Genomic DNA, 25,320 nt, shown 5'->3' with positions numbered 1-25,320 from the left:
TCACTTTTTTTACCATTAATGGTTAGCGACTTATACTGTTCCATTTATTAACATTAAATAACATTACAGGTACTTCAAACAACCATATTAATTTTTTTACATTAATTTTACTACAGCTAAAATCAGGGTTTTATTTTCTTCAGTTTTATATGTAGAACTAATCAGTCACTGGTTTTGTAAGCTTTAACATAAACAATGCCGGCAGCCGTCTCGTCTCCTCTAATATTCCACGTATTATTAATAAATTGTATTGTTAATTTTGCACACACAAACATTAATTCAATAAAAACAAATTCAGAAACATTAATTAAAATATATATGAACAGTAAATAAGTGTTGCTTTCATATTCTTATGTAAAGTAATGACGATATGTTTTCACGTGTGCGCATGCGCACTTACATACGCGATCTCTCTTTTTCCTTTACCATTATCGTTAGCTACTTCTATTGTTCCATTTATTAACATTAAATAACATTACTTAAAACAACCATATTAGTTTTACTACAGCTACAACCAAGGTCTTATTTTCTTCAGTTTTATATGTAGAACCAGTCAATCACTGGCTTTGTAATCAACAAAAACAATGCTGTCTCATTTCCTCATGTGTTTTAATATTCTATGTATTATTAATGAATTGTATTGCTCATTTTGCACACATAAACATTAATTCAATAAAAAAGACATTCAGTAATAAACAATAATAAATCTTTTGTACATAAGAGAAATGACGCTGTTTACACGATTATGCACGTAGTCTGCACGTTGGCGGGCCGCTCAAACCCGTCGAAATTCAAGTTTCCGCCGTCAAAATTTAAATTTTTTTTTGGTGTGTGTTCCAATAAAATACGTTAAGAATTAAAAACTCGCGAAATTTGAGAAGCTACTATACGACATTTAACCCTTCAATATGTCTTCAAAGAGACCATGATGCAGTGAAAGTGGTGCTAGTGCTTCCAAGCATAAGCACAAGTCATTATCTATCCAGGAAAAGGGTGAATTTCCATGGTCCGGCACCTGTCAGGTCCTGAGGTTGCCGGACTAGAGAGGTACAACCTGTACAAGTAAAAATGCAGCCACCCCCCCCCCCCTCCTGGCCAGCAAATGTTATTCACGGATTTGGCGATTCGCGGCCATTTTGAGACCCTAACCCCCGTGAATTTGAAGGGCATGCTATTGCGCTCGGTTAGGTTTTTTTTCATTAGGATAGCCAGATAACAGAAAGGTGCCTCAATTTATTACAATTTTAGTGTTAACCTTTTAGTTATTTTGTAATTTGAATATAAATGCAACTTACAGTCTTGGACCTCAGTTTTAATTTCAGCAACAGTCAAGTTATTGAAGACCTTGACTTCAAAGCCCATTCCGATAAACTGCTGCTGCACCTGGTCACGGTCACGGTCTGTGCCATTACGTTCCTAAAAGATAATAAATGGAATGTGCAATTACAACAAATTTAAATAACTGCACAACAATAAGAATAAGAACACCTTGTGCCTGCTGACATCCAATGTATTATAAACAGTCATAGTCATTACATGCAGGGATTCCTCTACATAGTATTGTATCAGCATATTATTGTGCAGTACACAGTACCAACATACCTAGTATTCTCCATCCAGCCATATAGCCTACTCAATCCCATACTCTGTCCCTCTATAATAGTCCTCCCTCTATAATAGTCCTAGTCTCCTTGCAACCCATTCAACTTCCTGCTTCTCAATTTAATTACCGTACTGTACACAATCACTTACGCTAGTTTCAGACACTGCGTTACCTTCTCAAGAAATTATGCTTTACTTTCAGCATCTTCCCAGACACCAACTCATTCCAAAGCTCTATTGTGCATTTTATTGAAATTCATAAAGGCTTTCCACAGTATTTTCAGAACTGTTATTCTCTTTTGATTACTGTACTTACCCCAAGTCCAGTCACACGGTCGAATACACGGTGGTTGAATATTATACAATGTCCACGCCGACGGTGAGTAATACTATAACGCATAGCTTCACTCTCAACTGACATTCTAGCTAGACTTGAAGTTGGGATCACCCCTCCTCTGAAGGTGTAAAATTTCATTTCAAGTGTTAGTTACTTAAAAATAAATAAGGTAAATCTGTACAAAAGCTAGGCACAGAACACATGTAATTAGCTATGAAAGAATAGTAAACCTCCACAAAAACAATATATCATATAAATGTAACACACACAAAAAAAAGGTATGGTAGGATAGTTTTCATCCCATCAGATATTTTGTATAGTAAAAAGTAATTACTATTGACATCAGATTATCTCTTAATATCAAGTGCACATGGCTTCAAAATGCCCATGATATTGGTCAGATTTAAAAAAATCTGAGGGAGGGGGTGCCTAAAAGTGCCCCCCCCCCCCTCAAAAAAAACCCCAGCTGTGCTCACTGTGCTCACCATGGTCCCCCACCCACAACTTCTTGGACCCCTCCCTTCTGATATTTCTGTACTATCTGCCTATGAATCAGTTAGCATAAAAGTGATTTCTGTCAACAAGACAAAAGCAGCAACCAGTTCTTGCAGCCATTAATGAGAGCACCAACAAATGTGCACACAGAGATGCTTCATAACTTTTTTTTTTAAATAGTAAAATCTTAAATCTGGCAAAATCTCAACCTCAATAGTGACTGATTTTTGTTATACAGTACTGTACATAAAATGGCAAAGTAAATCATCTGGTATATACAGGTACTGTACTAATTTTACATATTTTGCACAAAATGAATAGTTCCTTTAAATACTGTATTACACCTCAAATTTTTTTCAGTTAGTCCTCCATAACTTCTTGTAAAGGCATTCATCAAGCGTTCTTCTAACTGTTTATTGTCAGTATCTCTCCTATACACATCAAGATACTGTAATATCTTACACATTTCCCCGGGATCCAGCATCTGTTGTTGTTGTAGCTCCCTTGGCATCTGGGGTGTCTTCATGCCCATTTTTTCCATTCTGTTCGTCAACTAACAATGGCTTTTTAATATCCTCCTTTTCACCATTTTGTTTTATAGGAGTCTCCATTCTTGTTTTCCTTTCACTGAAAAAAAAAAAAAATATAACAATGGTGTTCGAAGTTGTATTACATACGGTAGAATAAATAGAAGGGCATTGTGTTATTTCAGCATTGTCACCTTAATATATACGTACAGTGTTCAAATTCAGACTTGCACTCAGTGGCTTACGGTATTCTTGCTTAGACAAGACAGTGTTCAGCTGGTGATATGGTATGCAATAAATGAAAATTTATTTTAGTTAAAAAAATCTTGGTTCAACGTAAGACTAAAATACTGTACTGTACTGTACTATACTAAAAAAATTATTACCTCAAAAAATAATCAATGAGTTATTTCTTACTTCAACAAATCCAAACTACTAAAACTGACAAAAATGAGCCAACCAAACCAAACCAGTTAGATTAAGTTTGGTTGGTTCATGTCCTTGTTAATAAATGGATTAACATCATACTCTATCAGCTACGACAGTACTGTACTTAAAACAGCTCAAAGAGAACTGAACAGATGGATCATTTTCATTTGGTACCACAGTAAGTCCTTGTATAACGTCGCCCAGCTTAACGTTGTTTCGGTACTACGTCGCTACTCTTTAGATACCAATAATTAATTCATTTAAAGTCCCGACGACTCAATTCAACCTCTTTTTTGCGTCATCATGGAGTACTTTTTACGGCACATCACCCTCTCTGGGCCCGGCGCGCAGAACGTCACAGTGTCCCCAAGCGACACCAAGACAGTCTCTGTTACGCTTCCACATCATTCATGTGTGCTTAAGTGTTTTGGCTCTAAATACTGTACTCTAACCATTTGAAATGGCTTCCAAGAGACCATCAAGTGCTACTGATGCTAGTGTTGTGAAGAAGCAACATAAGACCATTTGCCTTGCTACGAAAATGGAGGTTTTAAACCAGGAGGAGGAGCCACCTGCCGGGTCTCAGTGACTCGACACCCTCCTCCTCCGCTCCACTACCCACCACACACTCGCTCCACCACCTCCGCCGCCCATGAGTGAGTTCCAATACAAACTAAATATATATATATATATATATATATATATATATATATATATATATATATATATATATATATATATATATATATATATATATATATATATATATATATATATATATATATATATATATTATACTACACCTAGACCCCGACTTACGACGGGGTTAGGGACCCAAATCCAGGTCGTAAGTCCGACATAGATAAATAAAAAATCTACAATGAAATACAGTACAGTAAAAGTAATGAATAATGATGAATGGATACAGTACAGTGAAAGTAATAAATAATAAGGAATGGATACAGTGTGACTGAGCACTTAACCTTTAATGTAGTCAGCTGAATGCACATGGGGCCCCCATAATTTTCTAATTATACATGGAGACTACATTAACTGGAAACGTTTCGGTATAGAAAATGCGTGTGTCATTTGAATTTTTTTTTTTTATCTATGTCGTAAGTCCCGACGGTCGTAAGTCCACGTAGTCGTAAGTCGGGGTCTAGGCTATATATATATATATATATATATATATATATATATATATATATATATATATATATATATATATATATATATATATATATATATATATATATATATATATATATATATATATATATATATATATATACACAGTTAACCCTCACTTTACGCGGTCCAGCATTCCGCGTTTCCACGTTAACGCGGTGCCTTGCCAGAACCTCACATGCTCAAATTACGCGGTACGTGAACCCCATTACGCGGAGAGTGTCCGGCGCGACGCTATTTTTAGATTCGCCCCACCCGCCCGCCTGCCTGCCTGTGCTCCTCGCCTCCTCCCTCCGCTTGGGCAAGCGGCACGGTAAGGTTGCGCAGTATGTGTCTTTGTTGCGTTATCACTGACGTCATATGACGTATCAGACCTGTGATTGGCCATGCATCCCTACCCCCCTCTGCTGCTAGCTGTAATTGGCTTAAAGTATTATGACGTGTCCACCCCGGGGAGCGAGGGAGGGAGGAAAGACGACGCTTGACCTAGCTGCGGCAGTTTCATCCCTCAAGGCCACTCCGTGTAAACGCGCATCCATTGTTCCGTAAAATGGCTTCCGCTGGACCACCACCCCCAGAGAGAAACCTTTCCTTACCTGGACCCAGCGGCACTAAGCCAAAGAAGACACGACGTTCCTTAAGCTACGAGGTGAAGTATACCATCATCCAAGAGTTGGAGAAAGGAACAAGGCAGGTTGATTTGGCGCGCCAGCATGGTGTGAACGAATCTACGATCCGGACTATAAAGAAGGATGCAGCCAAGATAAAGGAGCACATGAAGATCACAAAGTCTATAGGTGCTTCTATGATCAAGTATTTTCACAACCAGGTGCTTCTCAAGACAGAAAAATTACTTGTGAGGTACTTGGTGCGTCAGGCGCGACGGAACATGGCGGTCGACACGCGCTCTGTTAAGGACTACGCACGTGAACTGTACATGGCAGTGGCACGAAAGATGGGAACTACAGAGCCCAAACCCTTTAATGCTTCCTCTGGGTGGTTACAGAGGTTTAAGATCCGGAACAAGATCACCAATATAAACATTGGTGGTGAAGAAGCGAGTGCTGATCGTGCTGCGGCTCGGGAATTTCCTCCGTTTTTACGTGAGATTATGGAGGAAGGACAGTACAGTGACGACCAGGTGTTTAACATGGACGAATCTGGTCTTTTCTGGAAAAAGCTACCTTCCAAGTCCTTCGTTGTAAAGAATGCCAGCAGGATTCGGGGCCGGAAAATGCAGAAGGAACGCATCACCGTCCTGTTTACCACCAATGCCTCCGGTACCTGTAAGCTCAAGTTATCGGTGATCCACACAGCACGCAAGCCGCACGCCTACAAAACCATGGACATGACCAAGCTAAATGTCCACTGGCTGACCGTAAGAGCGAAGAAGATGAGGATCAACAGTTGGAACAGCAAAAAATACTGTTCAAACAATTCTGGAGAGTATTTAACATCAAGAAAGCTGTGGACTTCTTGGTGGAGTCATGAGATCAGCTGTCTATTGCTACAATTCGTCACGCATGGAGACATGTGTTGCATGGAATACCAGGTGAGAGGAGGAGTCAATCTGTGACTGGTGAGGTTCACAATGTTGCAGTAGCAGTGGACCTTGCCAGAGAAGCTGCGCAGACTGTTACAGTTCCAGGCTTCTCCGAGACCACCAACGACGATATCCTGGAGGTGATCAGAGATCCTGAAGTGACTGCCGACGAGATGTTGGAAGAAGAACACGTCAGTGAAGAGGAGGAAGAAGGTGCGTCATTCTCCGAAGAACACAGTTTAAGTCATAGTGATATTAAGGGTGCCATGGAGTGTGCAGAGAAAATGAAGTCCTTCCTTTCCCGCGACAATGACGATGACCGCTATGAAGTCTTCCATACCCGGCTGGTGCAGGCTATGGAGCCGTACATCAAGGTGTATCACGACAACATCAACGCCAGCCGTCAGCAAAGCATAACAGATTTCTTCGCCCGCAACCCACCACAGCCAGCCCAAGCCAGTGATAGTGGCAGTGAAGATGACTTTGAGGGATTTATCAGGGAAGCCCTGACAACTGTAAGTGACAGTGATGGTGATTCACCTAGTAATGGTGATTCACCTGAGGGCCAGTAATCTGCCCTCTGCCTCGGAACCAGCCTCCATCCCCGTATGCCGACCCATCTCTTCTACTACCGTAAGTGTTCCACCTAATTTTTAGTTTTCTAACCTAACCTTTATTTTTCCTATGTTAACCTTTATTTTTCCTAACCTAACCTCTTCTATATTACTTGTTTTTTCATACCATCATAAAGTTAAGATAAAATTTTTACTACAACATAGTTGTGTGTCGTCAAAAAGTGGAGTTTGGGGATCGGCCTGGACTCCATTTCAATTAATCCCATATGTTATGTTATTCACTTTACGCGTTTCTCGCTTTCCGCGGTACCCTCCGGGTTACATTAACCGCGTAAAGTGAGGGTTAACTGTATATATATATATATATATATATATATATATATATATATATATATATATATATATATATATATATATATATATATATATATATATATATATATATATATATATATATATATATATATATATATATATATATACACAGTCAACCCTCACTTTACTCGGTCCCACATTCAGCGTTTACGCGGTACCCTGCCGAAACTGGAATGCTTACATTCTGCGGTGCATGTACCCTTTTACGCGGAGAGCAGCGCGAGCAGGATGCGCACAAGGTCGCCCAGTCATCAAAACATTACAGAGTTCTTCACCCGCCACCCACCACAGCCGGCCCAAGTCAGCGATAGTGATAATTATAGTGAGGATATGGACTTATATGGACTTTGAGGGGTTTGACAAAGAGGCCCTGCAAGCCTCTGTGGTCGGATAGTGATACTAATATTGATATTTCTCAATTGTGTGTGTAAGAAGTTATTTTTACTACAACATACAAAAAGTGGAGGTCTCTATTTCAATTAATCCCATATGTTATGTTGTTCACTTTACGCGTTTCTCACTTTCCGCACCCTGTGGGTTGTATTAACCGCGTAAAGTGAGGGTTGACTGTATATGCATATATGTATATTACAGTGCTGTACAGTAAGTTCTCGCTTAACGTCGAGGTTACGTTCCCAATAAGAAATAGATAAAATATGGGAGTTACGTTCCTGAGCCTCCCTTTGCCCCATGAAACACATTACCCATACAGAAATTCAATGGCAGTTTTTATGGAAAATAGTATACGTACAGTATATATATATATATATATATATATATATATATATATATATATATATATATATATATATATATATATATATATATATATATATATATATATATATATATATATATATATATATATATATATATATATATATATATATATATATATATATATATATATATATATATATACTGTACGTATACTATTTTCTATAAAAACTGCCATTGAATTTCTGTATGGGTAATGTGTTTCATGGGGCAAAGGGAGGCTCAGGAACGTAACTCCCATATTTTATCTATTTCTTATCGGGAACGTAACCTCAACGTTAAGCGAGAACTTACTGTACAGCACTGTAATATATATACAGTTACTGGAGAACAATATTTTACAAAAAAGTAATACTGTATCTAAAAAAAGGAAATTAACTATGGCTTTGCACTTAAGCAAGTGATTTTAAATATTGAGGAGGATTGTCAACACTGGGAACTATGTATATAACTCTTATTATTACCGTGGAACCAAAACCTAACTAACCTTATCTCACTTCCAGGACGCCCCAGCATATAACGCAGTAAGAAATTACGGTACAGGTACCTTGATGTCAGGTATAGTAATATCTCCGTTAGCTGGAATCCCTCAAACCCGGAACTCTCCAATAGCCAGAAATGAAATTTTCTCGGAAAATCATTCCCAAAGCCGGAATTTTCCAAAAAATTCCAGCTTCGGGAGATAAAGACGATCATTAATTCTTTGAAAGATTTTTAACTTTGATTTCTAGAGATTCACTGTTAACGAAATGGTAAAATTTTAGGGTAAATATTCATCCATTGGCTGTCCTCAGATTTTGATACAAATATATATTTTTTGGGTGTATAGTATATTACGGTGCATTTTACTCAAATCCGACCCTCATTTCTTGTGCAAATTAGAGGTTTTTGAAAAAAATTAACATCTTCATTTATAACAGAAACCTTTAATTTGCACCAAAATGGTGGTCAGGTTTGAGTAAAACACACAAAAAAACACCAAAAAATAAATGAACCTAATCAAACATAACCTAACCTAACTTACCCAAACCTAACCATTTTTTGGAGCTTACCTGCTACTGTGGTGGAGGATACAGCTGGGCAATCTGGTACACATATGGTTACAGACAAAAGAGTTTCTGTCTTTTCTTAAAAGTAAACAATTTCCACACGTAGGACACAGTGATGATGTTGGTAGGTCACCGTAATCTCGTAATATTTGGATTGCTTCACTACTGTTCTAATAAACTCATTGAATAACAGCACAAAAACATGAGCCTTCAAAATGATTGGCCAGCCAAGTCACATGAAATGATACTTTGGTTGTCATGTCACAAAGGGGAAGTGACTCTGGTGACATGGCGGATACAGAAATTTATGCCTAGAAATTTGAGAGATACAGTCAACCCTCACTTTACGCGGTCCCACATTCCGCGTTTCCACGGTGCCCTGCCAGAACCCAGGATGCTCACATTCCGCGGTGGGTGTACCCCTTTACACAGGTGAAGTATAATTTTTTTAATTTAGCTCATAAAATTCATACAAATTATCCGGCCAGAATATAATTTACATTGCTGGAATTCTTACAATTTGATGATCATTTTGAATATAAACATCATAGATTTTGCATTAGACATACAAATTTTAGATATAATGCTTACTCTTGAGTAAACATGTTATCTTTTGTGCAAAATATATGATATTTATATTCAAAATATTCCTGGTCTTACAAGGAATCCAGCAATGTCAATTATATTATCCTAACTTTAGTCTGATTTATTATTTATTACTAAAAAGGTAAACAGTCTGGTATTCCCACACATTTATCTAGTAGGGACGTTGGTGGGGGTTGGGGGGATGGGAGGGAGGGACCGGCGACCGACCATCTGTTACCATGTGAAGAATATTTTTTTTTTTTATTAACTGAAGATTTTTATTTTAGCTCATAAAATTCATACAAATTACCCGGCCAGAATATAGTTTACATTGCTGGAATTCTTACAATTTGATGATCATTTTGAATATAAACATCATATATTTTGCATTAGACATAAAATTTTTAGATAAAATGTTCACTCTGAGTAAGTATGTTATCTTTTGTGCAAAATATATGACGTTTATATTCAAAATATTCCTGGTCTTACAAGGAATCCAGCAATGTCAATTATATTATCCTAACTTTAATCTGAGGTATTATTTAATACAAAATGTTAAAATTTATTTTTTTCACCCACTCTTTCTCTTGAAGGGAGGATTGGTGGGGGGTGGGGGGGAGGGTTGGGACTGACCGCGCGGTTGGAAGAGGGGGGGAGGCAAGGTGGGGTACTTTGATTGACAGATAGTGTTGTGAAGAATATTTTTTTTTTATTAACTAGCTCATAAAATTCATACAAATTACCCGGCCAGAATATAATTTACATTTGGAATTCTTACAATTTGATGATCATTTTGAATATAAACATCATAGATTTTGCATTAGACATACAAATTTTAGATGTAATGTTTAATCTGAGTAAATATGTTATCTTTTGTGAAAATTATATGACATTTATATTCAAAATATTCCTGGTCTTACAAGGAATCCAGCAATGTCAATTATATTATCCTAACTTTAGTTTGAGGTATTATTTATTACTATACTGTACCTGGTTTTCCCCCCAAAATTTCTCAGAGAGGGAAGAGCCAGCAGTGTAGTGTGAGAAGAGGGGGAGGGAGTCGTGTCCATTATTTGAATGGGCATTAACTTGGCGACTGTATTTCTCTATTTCTCTTAAGTATTAATTGTGTGCATGTACCATCATAAAATTAAGATGTTATTTTTACTACAACATAGTTATGTGTCGTCAAAAAGTGGAGTTTGGGGATCGGCCTGGACTCCATTTCAATTAATCCCATATGTTATGTTATTCACTTTACGCGTTTCTCGCTTTCCGCGGTACCCTCCGGGTTACATTAACCGCGTAAAGTGAGGGTTAACTGTACTCTGTTAATATTGATTTGCACAAGAAATTATATGAAGTTGTATTTTGCTTTTTATAGTCTTTGTGTCTGTAATATTGATAACCTGCAGACAGCCAATGGACGAATATTAGGTAATTATATAGGACTAAACCGCAAGTGAAATTGATTAAAAATAATTTTAAAAATGCCGGATTTTCACTGTTATATTATAGTGGACACTGTTGTAGTTTGTGGAAATATGTTAAAAAACTTTTATTTTAAAAATTAACGTTACTTAACATTTGTGGGTATGAAAAACAGACCATAACCTTACCTAACTTCCTTACCAGCACCCCCCCAACACCCCGGTAGAAAGAACTTTCTGTGATATGGTGAAAAATTTGGGCATTTTCTGGACGAGATATGATACGGCCGCATCGGCGCTATGCACACTGGGCAGCGGAGTGATTTACTGTGTTGGCGAGTTCCACAATAAACTATTATCATATCAGAACTCACTGATGAAAATAATGTAAGAAAATAAACAGTCTCTATGTAAAGGAACAATGCCGTGATCTTTAAACAATTGTAGGGTCTTGTTGTCTTTATCCCTAAATTCACAAATTACCTCCATGTAGATCAACAACAACCTTCACACGACATGCTGAAATACAAACTGCCCCGGGCTAGGGAAAAGCCCCTCAGCAGAGCGCAGCCTCATTACCACTCACAAGACAAACTAGTGCGGGCCTAGGCACCTAATTAATTTATGAAACGAACAATTTCCACAATAAATAATTATCATATCAGAACTCACTGATGAAAATAATTGAAGAAAATAAACTTATAAAAATAATTCGTCTGCGGGTTAGTCCTACTGTATATATTAACCGAATATTAGTCAATTTTAGTTTTGGTCATCCCAGTATTTAGATATCCAACCTCACTTAACCTAACCTAGCAACATAACCCAGGAGCTATATCTAGCCTAACCAGAGGGGCTCCCCACACTGCCCCTTTTTGGTAGGGGTTAAATTCCTAAGATTCTCAGGATGACCGAAACTAAAATAATACTTACAAAACAATCTAGGGAGGCCTACAGCACAATGTTGATGTTGAGTGTTTAATTGGGCTTCAAGAATTTTAGGAAATCTATTAGCATGTCTAACTTAAGTGCCTTTGTTCTCATCTAGTACCTAATGACAGTATCCATGTCAATAATGTGTTTAACTAAGGATTAAATAAATGGAACTTTGCTTAACCGTAAACTGTATATAAATTTATGTACTCACACTACCTACAGTACAACCTTTCCAAAGACTTTTATGGATAACATTTGATAACCAAGGACTTGCTTGGGGGAAATTTGAACTAACCACAATCGTCATTCAAAGAGTCCAAATATTAAAAATCTTTTGTTTTGCAATTTAATCCATGAAAATATATAATTAATGATTTTGACACAGTTAGTTTGATGCAAATATACAACAAAAATTACAAACAAATACCTTATTTGTGCTACGTTGACAACCAGCTTTGTTCCTCGGGCCTTTAATCCTTATGTTTATATTGGTCTTCTATAAACGAGTCGCACTATCGTACTGTATAGTAGAGTACTTATTTGCATATTTTTACCCAGTTCCTTTATTTATAATATATATTTCATCAAAATGTATAATAAATACATAAATTCTTGCTTTCTTGTATGTTTCCATGATCTTATAACATTATTAAAAATTTAAATATCTAATATAACCTGTATATATGAACAAAATACGAACCTCTGTAGAGGATTTTTAAATGTTGCATCATGATAGCATTGACGAGAGCTTAATAAGTTTAATGAACTTTATCAAATATATATAGGATATTATATGTCTGACAACTTAAAATAATGCAATTAGTTGAAGAACGCTTTTAAATGTCTGTGCTGAATATGAACCGTAAATGACATTATGACAACACAACAATTCTTGGTTATGCGTAATATCTCCTGGGAAATACCTAAACGTAATTTGTACTTTTATCCTCTTCACCACTGATGGGCTCGTTAGCCGCTTGGGAGATCGGTCAGCACACTGTTGGCATGCACCGGCTCCTGAATGTACCTGAACCTGCTCCAGTGCTGGTCAAGTCTGGTCCTATCAACTTATTTTTATATACACAAAGGCGTACCCCATTTCCTCTTTTCCAAGTGAAAGAGAAAATAGACGAATTAAGAAATTAGTAAGAAAGATATGATAATGTGAGCCGAGTACCCGCCACATACAATGTGACGTCACAAGATAGCGGATATTTTGTTTTGGGTTAAATGGGAGATAAAATATTGTTAATACTTTTGAGGATCCGGTCCCTGGTGCTCGTTCACCAGAATGACCCAGTAACGCGCACCTTGTACGGGTGGCCGCTAGGAGTCGGCCGAGCTGACTTGAGGAGTGAAGCTCTGAGTTTGTTTAACATTTCAGCTGGAGCTGCTGACGCTGCACGTGCCTTAGTGGTCCTTGATGCTCATTTACAATAAGTTATAATTAAATCGGTTGCGTAAAATTCAAAAGTTGTTAAAGGGGCTAATATAACTAAACACCATCATGTCTACGATGATTACAAGGATAATATTGCCATAAAATATTAACTTAACTTACGAACGCTCAAGAAAAACTAACATTGACTTCTTTTTTGTTGAGCGAGATCGTCTCTTCATACACTACACAGAAGGAACTAACCATGGTGGTTCCAGTGAAGACTGTGGTGATATTAGTGGTGGTGGTGAGCGTCGTTCAAGCAGAGTACGTCGACAGTGACAACATACCCAGGTCCGAGATAGCCAGGTGAGATAATGTTGATATTGTATTGACCGGAGGGTTTCATGGAACCAAACAACCGTTTTCTTTTGATCCTTAAGTCTTATGATATAGATTATAGTACGTTACCACCAACTGAAAAACTGTCAATTCCGGCCGAAAAATACACAGTACTGTATGTTCATTGTTCAATATATTGTAATGAGCAGTTGAGGCAGAGATAACGTCTCTCATTACCAACGTATCACTCATGAACACCCACGGTATATCTACTGCAGCATTATGAAACAGTATAAATGTCACTCATGACTCTAAATATCAGTGTATAGGTATATTGATAAGTAACAGCCGTGATATGTTAATTTCTTGTGAGGTATAATAACAGGGAATATTGGTCCTCTACAGCAACATCCTGCAGCAGATCCAGAATCACCTGTCCCGCCCCCCTAGAAGGTACTGTGCCTACATCTGCAAGTACTACATGTAAAGCCGACAGTGCTGGAGAGAAAAGGCTATTACAATACAATTACGATACACATGAGGAATGCATGCCCTTCAAGTAACATTAAAAGAAGGAATGAGACTTACTCTTCCTTGTACACTGAACTGCGGAAGGTGTCATTGGATATCGAAATTGTTCTGAGATAGAAGTGCTTATCATTGCGTGTGTTAATCTAATGCTTGAAAGTCACTTTATTGTATAATGTGAATCCTTTCTGTTTCGATCCCCACAACGCACATCCTTTGTTTTCACCTCTAATAAAAATATTTATTTAACCACAAAATTCATGTTTATAAGTAATGTAGCTTGTATAAACACCCTCACACTACCACCAATACCGCCTCTCCATCTCTTACGCCTGCCAGGCCTCCGCCCTAACTAATACCTGCGAGCTCCCCTACCACCCTGTCATTTCCCATACCTTTACCAAACTGTTGTGAACCGCCATCAAATATCTGTCAACGATGACTAAACAATAATCCGACTCCATATTAAATTCCGACCATTAACAAGTGTACGTGTGTGTTGGTACAGCGCGGAGGGAAGGATGTACGGCTGTAGCGACTCCTTCAGCGTTTTCGGGTTCCTAGCGTTTCTGCTGGCGCTGCTGGATCTCATCCTTGAGCTCCAAGCCATGAACAATACAGGGGGAACCAGGCGAAGGAGGGCGGCTGAAGACGACACTGATCTTACTCTCGGTTGTCAGGTGAGGACCTCCTGGCCCAAGTAACAGTGGCCAGTATTAACACTATTGCTGGAACTGGTAACCCTGTTGCGCAAGTAATGTTGGTTTGGTGTAAATAATAGTGGTGTAGGTGTAATAGTAGGGTAGATATGTTTTATGGTATATGTGCCGTGTGTATTGCAAACACCCGTGTACAGTATATGTGTTAGTAACCGCTGTGTAGATAAAGTTGATCCAGGAATTGGTGGGACTAATAAAGTGAAGGTGTTAGCAGCGATTGCGTCGTGCATATTCTTTGTTGAGCTGTTGACCTGAGGTTAATTTAACTTATTATTGCAACCAATATAACGTACATTTTCAGCCTCCGGAGCTAAACAGTACAACAAAATAGAATGAACGTTGCTTAAATCTGCACATAAACAAGTCTAATAACTTCCTATCTTGTGTATGACGATTCACTGATTGCATATCTATGGTCATCATGCCAACCATACAGAGAAAGATAAGCAGATGAATTTTTTCTCCTGTTGGAACAACCAAAGACAACAGCGCGTTCTAACGTATCAATTCATTTGTGGTCATGTCAGGAGGACGTGGAGATGCAGCAAGCCACTTCAGCCAGTTACAGTCTCCTACGAGGATTCTTGAACGCCTTGGCAACCGACGACCCGGGATGTGCTAAGAGATTCCTGTGTGAGGGAGCCGAGGAGGCTGCCGCTGCTGGCCAGCTCGGGGAGGTCGTCGCCAACGTTGCCAGGTGAGTGTTGCCTCAACTGCCTGGTCCTCCTAGTGTATGTGCGATGATGACTATTCTGCTCGTTGGTTGACAAATGCGCTGACTGGGCATTAAAACTGATTAAATCTGTCAATTTCACACCCAACAAAGTTTCACAAAAAAAGGAATTCCTTCCTTTACCAAGCTGATAACAGGAAGTGCACGGGAATAACAGCAATCGTTATGCAATTACACGTTAAGTCACACGCACGGTGACGCACCGCCACCATCAAGAGGTTGTGAATATAAACCGTTATATATCCCACGATTACATAACGGCAATCATATTTTACAGCACAGTTAAATCTCAATTTTCTGGTCCGTGCTCTTTCCGTTTTACAATTCTTGGAAGGTTTGCCAGGTGAGACAAGGAGGCGTGGCCTGGCGTCACGCATCAGCCATCTCCTTCACTTCGACCGCGACTCCCTTCTCTGAGGCTTGTCATTTTTTTCCGGGGATTAGCCCACCCGGGCACAGGTTACTGACCCTCACCGGGGCCGGGAGGGGGTGAAAATGTAATAATAATAATAATTCAGATAAGTAAATTTTAAAATGAAAAATACAAAAATACAAATAATAATAATAAAAATAACAACACTGCAATAATAATAATAATGATAATAATAATAATAATAATGATAATAATAATAATAATAATAATAATAATAATAATAAAGAAATACCAAAATGCAAAAAAAGATCAAGAGTGAAAAACAATATATGTATGTTGTGTTGCCAATGGTAAGCGAAACAATTGAGACCCTGCAACTGTGTGTAAATGAGGCAGAAAGTCAGATCAGCAACCTGGGACTTGGTCACAATTTTCGTGATGCCATATGGCAGCAGGGTCTACCATTAGACAATACATTATGCTTCCAATATCTTTCCAGGAGGTAGTACCTCCCTGTTTGGTAGCTGCCTACTACCTACTTAAGTCTGTTACTTCGAACCTTTGGATTCATTCGTATCGTTTTCATGTTTTGGTTGGTACTGAGACAGTTTCAAACATCTGAAGCAAGCAGTGCAGCGATAGCTGGCTGGGAGAGTAACGAACTTTTGGATGAGACTGTACATAGGTCACACAACACACACTCACTCTCTACAGACACTGGATAGAGAAATACCACTATTGAGGTAAATATCACCCATCGAATTGTGTCCTTAACTTTAAAGATATCACCCACCACGCTCAGCTAAACTTTTTATTTACTTCAGATACGTATATACTTCACTTTGCTAGTGATCAGTCTGTTAGCTGCTTGTGGTGTAGGTCGCGTCTGAACCAGCGCCAATGTTGGTCAAGTCTGGTCTTGAAAGAGCTCACGCTCGGTGCTGTCACAACACTCTGTCAGAGTATTCCAAGAGTTCACAACTCTTACTCTTAACTTTATCGATTGCTATATTGGTCGACTACTGAGCAGTGGGTAAATTTTGGTTTAGCCGCTGTATAATATGGGACATTTCGTCAGTAAGCAATACTGTACATATCGAGGATAGCTGTGATCATATAGTTGATTGTGTTGGGGCCGCAATGACCCAGGTTCGAATCTTGGTCAAGGTATAAGACAATAAGGAAGTACAATCTAAAAAGAAGCTGAAGAGAAATAATTACCAGAACTGGACAAATCACATCGCAAGGCCATTAGAAATCAGGTATTCCCACTGACTTGGAAACTGCAAGTGAACAGCAATATTTAAGAAAGGAAATTGTGTACATTTTACTTTGCATATTCTGAACGTTTATATATAAGATAGGTATACGCTAAATTAGTTTCTGTGTTCATACGTATACAACCGGAGAATGTTTAGGCGTAAACGCAAATGACCGCCGTGTGTGTGTGTGATGCTCAGCTGTTTCAGTCTTTTGAAGAGCCTATGTTGAGAATCTATATGGCATTTGATCAGAAAAGTCTTATTGTTTGTACCTCAATTTCCTCCGTATTCTACTCCAACTCCTTGTTACTACAGTACTTCTCTCAAATGTTCCTTAAGAGTTGTGTATAGGCGGCAGTATAGTAAAACATTCTTCTTGTCTTTTATAACTAAACATTCCTATTGATTATATCAACAGTCAGAACGCTGGATCGTGGCTCCTGAAAGTGAATTCGACGCTGTTCGCTGACGTAGGATCGGCTGGGCAGACAGGGGCGAAGATGAAGGATTGTGCCTTCCGCTTTTCCCAGTGCTTCGCCCTCCCTGACTCCTACCGCTACCCAGCTGTGTACCGCGGCCCGCAGCTCCCCTCCCACGTCTACCAGTCCGTTCTAGATGAGGTCATGGACGTGGTGAGGGACACTTTGCTATAGCGGACACTACCAAAACAAGCAAATCGCAATCCTTAGAGACCAGGGACGTCATTGAAGATGTCACTGTTTTGGGTGCATACAGTACATTACAGTTTGGACGTCCCTCTCGGGGCAATAAATGCTCTTGTATCGTCAACAAACCTAAGCAAACAATAAATCATTCTATTACATTTATAGCTATACCCTCTAATGACATCATGTTTACAGTGGTGATCTTTTGGTTGAGTTTTGTTACCAAGAATTTGTTTTTATTGGTGTAATGATATGGTATACGATCGTCCTGATAAAGGAATCCATATTGAGTCTGGCGAATGTTGTAGATGATTAAATTCACCAAATATGACCAAATGTATTATACCTTTTCCTGGTGATGATCCAATACCAATAACTCTACCTTTAGGGTATTTTTTTAATATTTAAAAAAAGTATTGTTTAATGTTGCTTTATAGTGTATCAGTACATGAAGTAGACAGCAAACATAATTTTTATAACCTATGTGTGACAGTGACCTAGAATGTGATCAAATGGGACTGACCTAATCATTTGTACGCACCTGTAAGAAATTTTGCAAAATAAAATATTTATGTAATAGTTTACTATATAATTATCATCATTGTCCGCGCGAAAGAGTGCTGGTGCTAGTTTATCTTCCACAAGGTTGTGTAACGAACGGCAAGGCGAGGAGACAGCAATCTAGAGACGCAATGTATAACGACATCTCATAAGACACACAGTAAAGACAGATGGTAAATTTTTGGTTTACACATTCTTAAACGAAGAATGAAAGAGAAGCAGTGAAATATTCTATAAAAAAAAAAAGATTGAAAGATAAATCCCAGTTTAGAAAAGTAACTTCATAATTATGGAGGAACCTGACAATTAACACAAGTAACCACAATATACTGTATGTATACTACCAGAAATGTTGACTGTTAGAGTTCCATAAAACACTTCTGTGAATTTATTAAAGTCTAAGATAGAATTAACAGGCATTGTTTTATGAATATATGAGTTTTCTTTTTGTATTTTATTTTCAAACAATGTATACTAAAAAGACTTGTGATATTGTTGACAAGTATTCAGGGAGTAACATTCAATGATATTTTTGGCAAAAGAGTGCAAACAGTGCATGTTTAACCAATAAACCAGGATGGCCATTAAATGCAGCCCGTAGAGTAGGGTTACTCTTTTTAAAGCACTCGTTATCCCCCTGATCCCCGATGTTTTATGGTTAAGCACGAGGTAGGAACACTTTTATCTCACTAATACTTGTTTCGTAAAACAAATGTATTGCCTCTTACAGTGGTGTCTGCGATCACTTGGCAGAAAAGGAGTTCAGGTCACAGAGTCTCACTGAGTAACATAAAGAACAGTGTTGATGTGCAAACACTCGGGGTGATGGTTGTTATGTACATTAGCGTTAGGTGGCCTCGTAATTGTAACTGGCGACGTTGCAGCCCGATACGTAGAACCTGGAGCAGTCGGCAGTGCGGAGCCCCACATTTCTGGCCGTCAGTACCGCCCGGAGGTCAGCGCCCGACACCACAGCAGGGTACTGGCTCACTATCCCGCTGAGCACCACCACAGAGATAAGTGTACTTAATTATTTATACTATGTTTTAGCTTAACTGAAAAATATGGACATGACTATAATTTACACGACGAAGGTATTCATTGTATACACATGACAACAATTTATATATGGGATTGAAAAGAAAACTGTCACTCATGAACGCTCTCACCTGGCGAGTGTGGCAGCCATGATCCCAACGGCGCCCTCCGTAGCGGCTCTGGCGGAGGCGTCACAGAGAAGCCAAAGAGCGCAGGAGTGGCGAGTCTCGGCGAGGGCAAGCATGTACCCCCTCGTCACCTGGAACGCCGCCCGCACCGCTGCTTCATGACATTCCTCCCCCTCCACACACCATCGTCGTAGATTCACCTGGCAACACAATTTACCACGTCACTCATCCCGACCTTTTTATATTATAGTGTTATTGGCTTTATCTCGATATCAGTATCGGTTAAAAACATATTTTATTTCTAAATCTGCTAAATCGGGGAAGGATATGTGGTAAAACCTTAGATCTTTAAATCAGTAAAATTTTGTTCAGTATAAAATGTACTAGAAAGATATTCAATAAATGGAGAGTAAATACTACTAATAAATTAAAACAAGCACAAAATGACAATACAACGCATGTACAGTACAGTACAGTACCTTGTTGCCTGGCAGTATGAAGGCCTGATAGTGGTGGGTGGAGACGTCCTCGGGCCTGGTGTTCTGCCAACGCTGTGCTCGTCTCAGACGTTGGTGTTGTTGAAACTGTGCCTCCCTACCTCTGGGTCCGGGGAGCTGCCATGGCTGTGAATTGTCCTTATCTTCCTGTTGCATTTCTTCGATGTCAATTTCTTCCGTTTTTTTCTTGGTGTTATAATGCTCAGATCGACTTGCTCTACTGTTAACTAGCACGGGCTTCTCGCTCTGCTTGCCATTACTGTCGATCGTCTCTTTGTTATACCATACGGGAATTGTCGTGGTAACCATGGTAACTGTGGGGGAAGCATAAATTGATTGTCTGGGACCATAATCTGGCATCAAGTACAGGTATGAGTTAAGGGAGTCCGTGAGGTTAGGCATGCTATGTGTCTCGTCTAGCACCGGATACTCAAACGGGTAAAGTGAATCATAGAGTTCCAATCGATCCTTATATCCTAGTTCTAAATCTGTATCTGCAGAAGCATCAAAATCGTGTGATCCTTCGCCCTCTTCGTTTTGGGAGTGGGTTAAAACTGTACTTTGGGCAGGTGGGGGCTCATAGATTGGGTAAAGCCTTAGAAAGTCAAAGCTCTCTAGTTCTGATGCTGTTGTGGCGACTTCACCTCGAGCATGTGGTAGGATGAACATGGATCCAAATGGAAGAGCCTTTTTCCATATATCGAAGACTGTTCTGGGCCTCTTAACATCGCCCTCCTTGTTAGATGTGAAGTGGCGTGGGGTGGAGGCCGAGGCGTCCCTGGGCTGTCTGTCACCCCTGGGGAGATCATGGGCGATTACGTCCAGGTCTGACACAAGCAACCAGTCAATGTCAAGTCCACCAAAGTTGTTAGGGAACATGTTGAATGCACGACCATTATTGTTGTTGTTATTATTATTATTATTATTATTATTGTTATTATTATTGTTATTATTATTATTGTTATTATTGTTGTTCACGTTGGTTCCTCCTCCACCAAGTCCAATGCCTGTGGCGTTGATGTTGACCATGACGGAGAGAGTGAAGTCAATCATGAGGGTCAGTGTCAGGGTGATAAAGGCAAAAAAGGCGAACACTCCGCCATGTCCTGAAGGGCAGATCTCGATAGGCGGGGGAGGATAGTAGGTAGGGCCTTTGATTGGCGGCAGTTTAACATATTTAGGGGGTTTATGGTCATAGCCTGAGGACTTGGGCGGGCTGTAGGATGGCGGGGAGTCGTAAATGGAAGCTCCGTACTCACGGTTCAGAGACTGAAAGATGCCCACCATGTCCTTCAGTGGGAGGACAGCAAAAGGTGCTGGAGGTTCAAAGTTGTAGTTCCCGCGTGATGCAGTCTTTACTTTTTTAACATCGTCTTTGACATCATAAATACTTCTTTGGCGAGCCTCCCGACCAACGCCATTATCATTATATTGGTACAGCGTTGCAACCCTTTCTGCATCAAGTCCTTGGGCCTCCGTCGCTATGTCCTCCACCAGCTTGTGGGCGTCACCTTCAGTCATCTTTTCGACTCTTTCGGCCGCTGTAGCAGCTGTATCAATAATGATGTCATAATCAGGGGAGTGGGAATTAACACCAGACCGTGCCATTTCCTTCTTCAGTAGCTCCCTGAAGGCTGGGTCGCGCACCACAAGCCTCCAGTCACGCTCCTGCAGTAAATGGATCATTTTTTGCTGCGTTTTCGTCAAGGTGCTGTCAGCGGCAACATGATCGTCCCCGAAACCCGGGTGTGTGAGTGTCTTCGCCTGGTCCCTCAGTGGCAGCGGGTAGTTACGGGCGTTAGTGGCTACCTGTTCAGCAAAGTGAATGCTTGACTTTGACAATAAACAATAAGATATAGAAATGTTTGCAGAGCCCATTTTTTAGAGCTGATTTGCACATTCCTTCAAAAAAATTCAATATGGCAAAACACACACACACACAAATACACACATACTGTATACACACGCACCAACATATACAAAAAAAGGATTCACCTGAGCTGTTCGTCTGTGGAAGGCATCAAGGTCCAAGGCTGATTGTGGGGGAGTGTAGGAGGGCACGATGTGGTCCTTGTTGGTGGTGTCGTCGTCCAACAGTCTCCCATACACGCCCACATTCACAAACATCCACGCCCACATAGTTCTCATCTTGCACAAGTGTTGGTGAGTAGTGTACCCTTCAATCTATCCGGTCAGGTAAATGCACAGGTTATGCTGAGTAAACATAAGTGGAATCATATATCGTTCAGTGCCAATATTCTGAAAAGATCGTAAGTTATATTATGCTGTTATCCAAGAAGAGGTAAATTAAGTAACAGTTACAGTAAAGTCTCGATGCAATTTAATAGTAATTTCGACCATTTTCAGTCAGAGGAAACCTTTTACGGTCTTACCTTGAGAGTCATAGTTCACTATCTCTATAGAGCAGAATGTTTATTGGTTGTTACCGGTCAAAAATATTTAAGACACCGTAAACCGTGTTCTTGTAGTGTTATATCCTCGAAGTTTCAACTAACAGAACTGTCTAATTAACGCTCCTCCTTTAGTTGATAATCTTTCTTCCATTTCTCTTCGCCGCAATGTTGCTTCACTCTCTCTTTTACAGGAACTTTAAAGGGCTATGTTCGGTGGATTTGGCATCTTGTGTACCGCTGGCGAGGCCGTGGGCTCATAACACTCGTCTTGCCCGCGGTGCCCACCATTTCTCTATGGATATCGGTCACACTAGAAAAATCCGTTATAATATATCCTTCTTTCCTCACACAGCCAAGTGTAGGGTCGCCCAGAAAACAGGCCAATTCCTCATCTACTCATCCAACACTAATATGTACACACAGGAAAAACAGGGCATAAAGCACATTTACATGGCTACTGTACGAAGCTATTATTAGCGTAAGTATACGATAACCAACCAATAAAACTAGAGTGCACTCAAGTTATAACTCTCGGCGGATGGTCACCCTGTACAGAACTGTGACATGACAATGTTACAGTACGTAAAACGGTATATACATGTCAAGCATGAAAAAGATATCTCTTCCCGCCCTCGGGCATACAGAGGTAAACACCTACAGTACGTAGGCACAGTCCTATCGATCCCAGTGAGCGTGAGTAAAACTGGCAAAATACTAGGAACTTATTATTATACTTCGACATAAAAATATTGACTTACCTTTACCTGTCTTCAGCCCCACTACAGTGCGCGCCACATTTCACGTATTACAGTCGCAATAATTGAAACTGTTAGTTGTACATCAATCCTTTCACTTTATGTTTTTGTTGTTGTCATTTATTGCCTTGCGATACTAATAAAAAGACTATTCACTTCACTACAGCAGCTATCATCAGCTACCTTTACACGACGAAGCCACCACTGAGCGCCATCTTGGAGTCTCTTAAATGATTCTCTCTTTCTGATGAGCAATATGGCGGAGGAGTTTCTTGTGATGAATTTAAGCATATCGGTTTTATTACTTAGATATATTCTTCAATGAATATCAAGCTCAGTGACATTATGTTTCAAGAATCCTAATTCGTTCCAAATGACACTCTTAAGAACCTCGGGATAATAATAAAAACGAATGAAAACGGACTTTCGCGAGTCATCAAGTTTATACACCAAGAAACACGACGATTAGAGAACAAATATTCCAACAAGTCCTCTCTTGTGCAGTTACTTGTTATTGTTATAAAAAAGAAACCAAATTTGACGAAAACTTACGTATTTAGAGACGCGCGCACACACACACGGCAACGGTGAGAGTGCACGAAACAAGCTGAAGATGGCAGGCTTATAACGGAGTATGAATGTGTACCGGTCCAGGGCGAGTGTGATGATGATCCTACTTAGCGGGTGTGAGACTAGCCGTGGCAACCTGTCACGCAATACTACACTGCTGCCAGGCCACTGGGAATTTAGGTTATGATGTAGGTAACATGCTCCGCCAGTCATTTGTTACTTAGAACAGTGAGCAGTTTTACATAATTAAAAGTATTGTCAGCTGGGGTGTGAATTACGCCTGATCTTACCTAAACAAACAAACGCCAAAAGTAAGACGTTATCAACAGTGTACACTATTAGGCGGTGTTGGTGGTGCGCCACACGCAGCACAGGGAGTCTGGTTGATTTGTACTGTATACCTATCGCTGCCAACTTGTAGGTGGATATCCCCGTCCGGGCACTTGTTGCCCTTCCACCTACTGAGAACAACGCCTGACACCAATATTGTAAGTATCAAGGAAGCAACAAGTTTTATAATTAACATTAAGACAATACCATTTAAAGTGTCTCTCTGATCAAGGCTGAGGACACCGCAGTTAATATGTTTCGAGTGCTGGAGACAACTACTATTATCATATTTACCATAATTAGTAATGTTTAATTTACATAATTCTTACAGCATAAAATCCTTACATACTGCAGGTGATATTTAAGCTGTGTTTTGTATGGGTTATGGATACCATCTATAGAGTCAAATATAATTCTTTATTCAAATTTATATTTTCTGCAAATCTTTATTACTGTATAACAAGTATAGCGAGTTGAAGAAGCCACAAGCCCAGAAAAATGTGAGGGCAAACTTTTTCAGAGAGAGAATTGTGAACTCTTGGAACAATCTACCAGTGTTGTGACAGCAACGAGAGTGAGCTCTTTCAAAACCAGATTTGACCAACACTGGCACTGGTACAGATACGTTCAGGAGCCAGTACATGCCCCGGACTTGCCAACAGAGTGTAACAGAGACCTGACTGACCGCCCAAGTGGCTAATGAGCTGATCAATGGCGAAGAGGATAAAATTAAAAAGTAAAAGTATGTAAACTATTAAGCCAAAGAAAGGTACAAAATGAATCACATCCATTAATACATAAACATTTATATATAAAAACATGATTCATCTTATAACTTATTTTTGTGTGTGTGTGTGTGTGTGGAGAAGCTCAAGTTGATCAAAGATTCCCAACATGGCTTCACAAGCAGGTGTTCATGTCTCACTAATCTATTAACATTCTTTTCAGCTGTTTTCGAATCAGTGGACGACGGGAACGACTATGGTGTGGTATATCTTGACTTTGGCAAAGCCTTCGACAGAGTCCCCCACGAAAAGTGGAGGCTCATGGTATTGGAGGAGATATTCTAAAATGGATTAGGGCGCGGTTACAGGACAGGAAACAGCGAGTGAGCATTACTCAGATTGGAGTAACGTCACTAGTGGAGTACCCCAAGGCTCCGTACTTGGACCATTATAT

At 39.5% G+C, this 25,320-nt stretch overlaps 3 protein-coding genes across 7 annotated transcripts in view; 1 reads left to right on the top strand and 2 right to left on the bottom strand.

Annotated features, from left to right (window-relative positions):
• The window catches only part of LOC121860633 (caspase-1-like), an 87,964-nt gene extending 75,598 nt beyond the window's left edge, over positions 1-12,366 (bottom strand). For both annotated transcript variants that reach the window (XM_042357893.1, XM_042357894.1), the window contains exons 1-4: positions 12,276-12,366; positions 2,897-3,061; positions 1,919-2,057; positions 1,296-1,416 (exon numbers count right to left, since the gene is read on the bottom strand). In XM_042357893.1, the coding sequence (XP_042213827.1) occupies positions 1,296-1,416; positions 1,919-2,057; positions 2,897-3,045 (409 nt within the window). In that variant the 5' untranslated portion in view covers positions 3,046-3,061; positions 12,276-12,366. The remainder of the gene's footprint in view (positions 1-1,295; positions 1,417-1,918; positions 2,058-2,896; positions 3,062-12,275) is intronic.
• Positions 12,367-13,171: 805 nt separating this feature from the next.
• On the top strand, positions 13,172-18,427 carry LOC121860632. Its single transcript, XM_042357892.1, has 5 exons — positions 13,172-13,595; positions 13,974-14,021; positions 14,605-14,776; positions 15,343-15,512; positions 17,602-18,427. Exons 1-5 carry the CDS (start codon positions 13,492-13,494, stop codon positions 17,834-17,836), a joined length of 729 nt encoding a protein of 242 aa, XP_042213826.1. The 5' UTR covers positions 13,172-13,491; the 3' UTR covers positions 17,837-18,427.
• LOC121860630 lies at positions 18,265-23,950 on the bottom strand. Of its 4 annotated transcripts, XM_042357891.1 has the most exons (6): positions 23,794-23,945; positions 22,068-22,256; positions 21,332-21,881; positions 20,055-20,386; positions 19,579-19,775; positions 18,265-19,407 (listed from the first exon to the last, which is right to left on the bottom strand). In XM_042357891.1, exons 2-6 carry the CDS (start codon positions 22,218-22,220, stop codon positions 19,257-19,259), a joined length of 1,383 nt encoding a protein of 460 aa, XP_042213825.1. In that variant the 5' UTR covers positions 22,221-22,256; positions 23,794-23,945; the 3' UTR covers positions 18,265-19,256. The 4 variants fall into 4 exon arrangements, with proteins under 4 accessions (XP_042213825.1, XP_042213824.1, XP_042213822.1 ...); XM_042357890.1 differs by having other exon boundaries at positions 20,055-21,881; positions 22,068-22,331; positions 23,794-23,950; XM_042357888.1 differs by having other exon boundaries at positions 20,055-21,881; positions 23,794-23,950.
• Between the last annotated feature and the right edge of the window lie 1,370 nt (positions 23,951-25,320).

This window comes from Homarus americanus, unplaced genomic scaffold (genome assembly GCF_018991925.1).
Source record: "Homarus americanus isolate GMGI-L3 unplaced genomic scaffold, GMGI_Hamer_2.0 scaffold11150, whole genome shotgun sequence".
In the NCBI taxonomy this organism is placed as follows: Eukaryota; Metazoa; Arthropoda; class Malacostraca; order Decapoda; family Nephropidae; genus Homarus; species Homarus americanus.
This window is presented reverse-complemented; position numbering and strand designations above follow the sequence as displayed.

What these genes read in the sequence shown, in the direction of transcription:
- LOC121860632 (XM_042357892.1), top strand. Translation starts at nt 13,492, where the DNA reads ATGGTGGTTCCAGTGAAGACTGTGGTGATATTAGTGGTGGTGGTGAGC. An exon ending in CCCAGGTCCGAGATAGCCAG is followed by an intron (nt 13,596 to 13,973) that starts GTGAGATAATGT and finishes GGTCCTCTACAG; the next exon opens with CAACATCCTGCAGCAGATCC. An exon ending in ATCTTACTCTCGGTTGTCAG is followed by an intron (nt 14,777 to 15,342) that starts GTGAGGACCTCC and finishes TGGTCATGTCAG; the next exon opens with GAGGACGTGGAGATGCAGCA.
- LOC121860630 (XM_042357890.1), bottom strand. Translation starts at nt 22,220, where the DNA reads ATGAGAACTATGTGGGCGTGGATGTTTGTGAATGTGGGCGTGTATGGG. An exon ending in TCATACTGCCAGGCAACAAG is followed by an intron (nt 19,776 to 20,054) that starts GTACTGTACTGT and finishes TTGTGTTGCCAG; the next exon opens with GTGAATCTACGACGATGGTG. An exon ending in ATGGCTGCCACACTCGCCAG is followed by an intron (nt 19,408 to 19,578) that starts GTGAGAGCGTTC and finishes GGTGGTGCTCAG; the next exon opens with CGGGATAGTGAGCCAGTACC.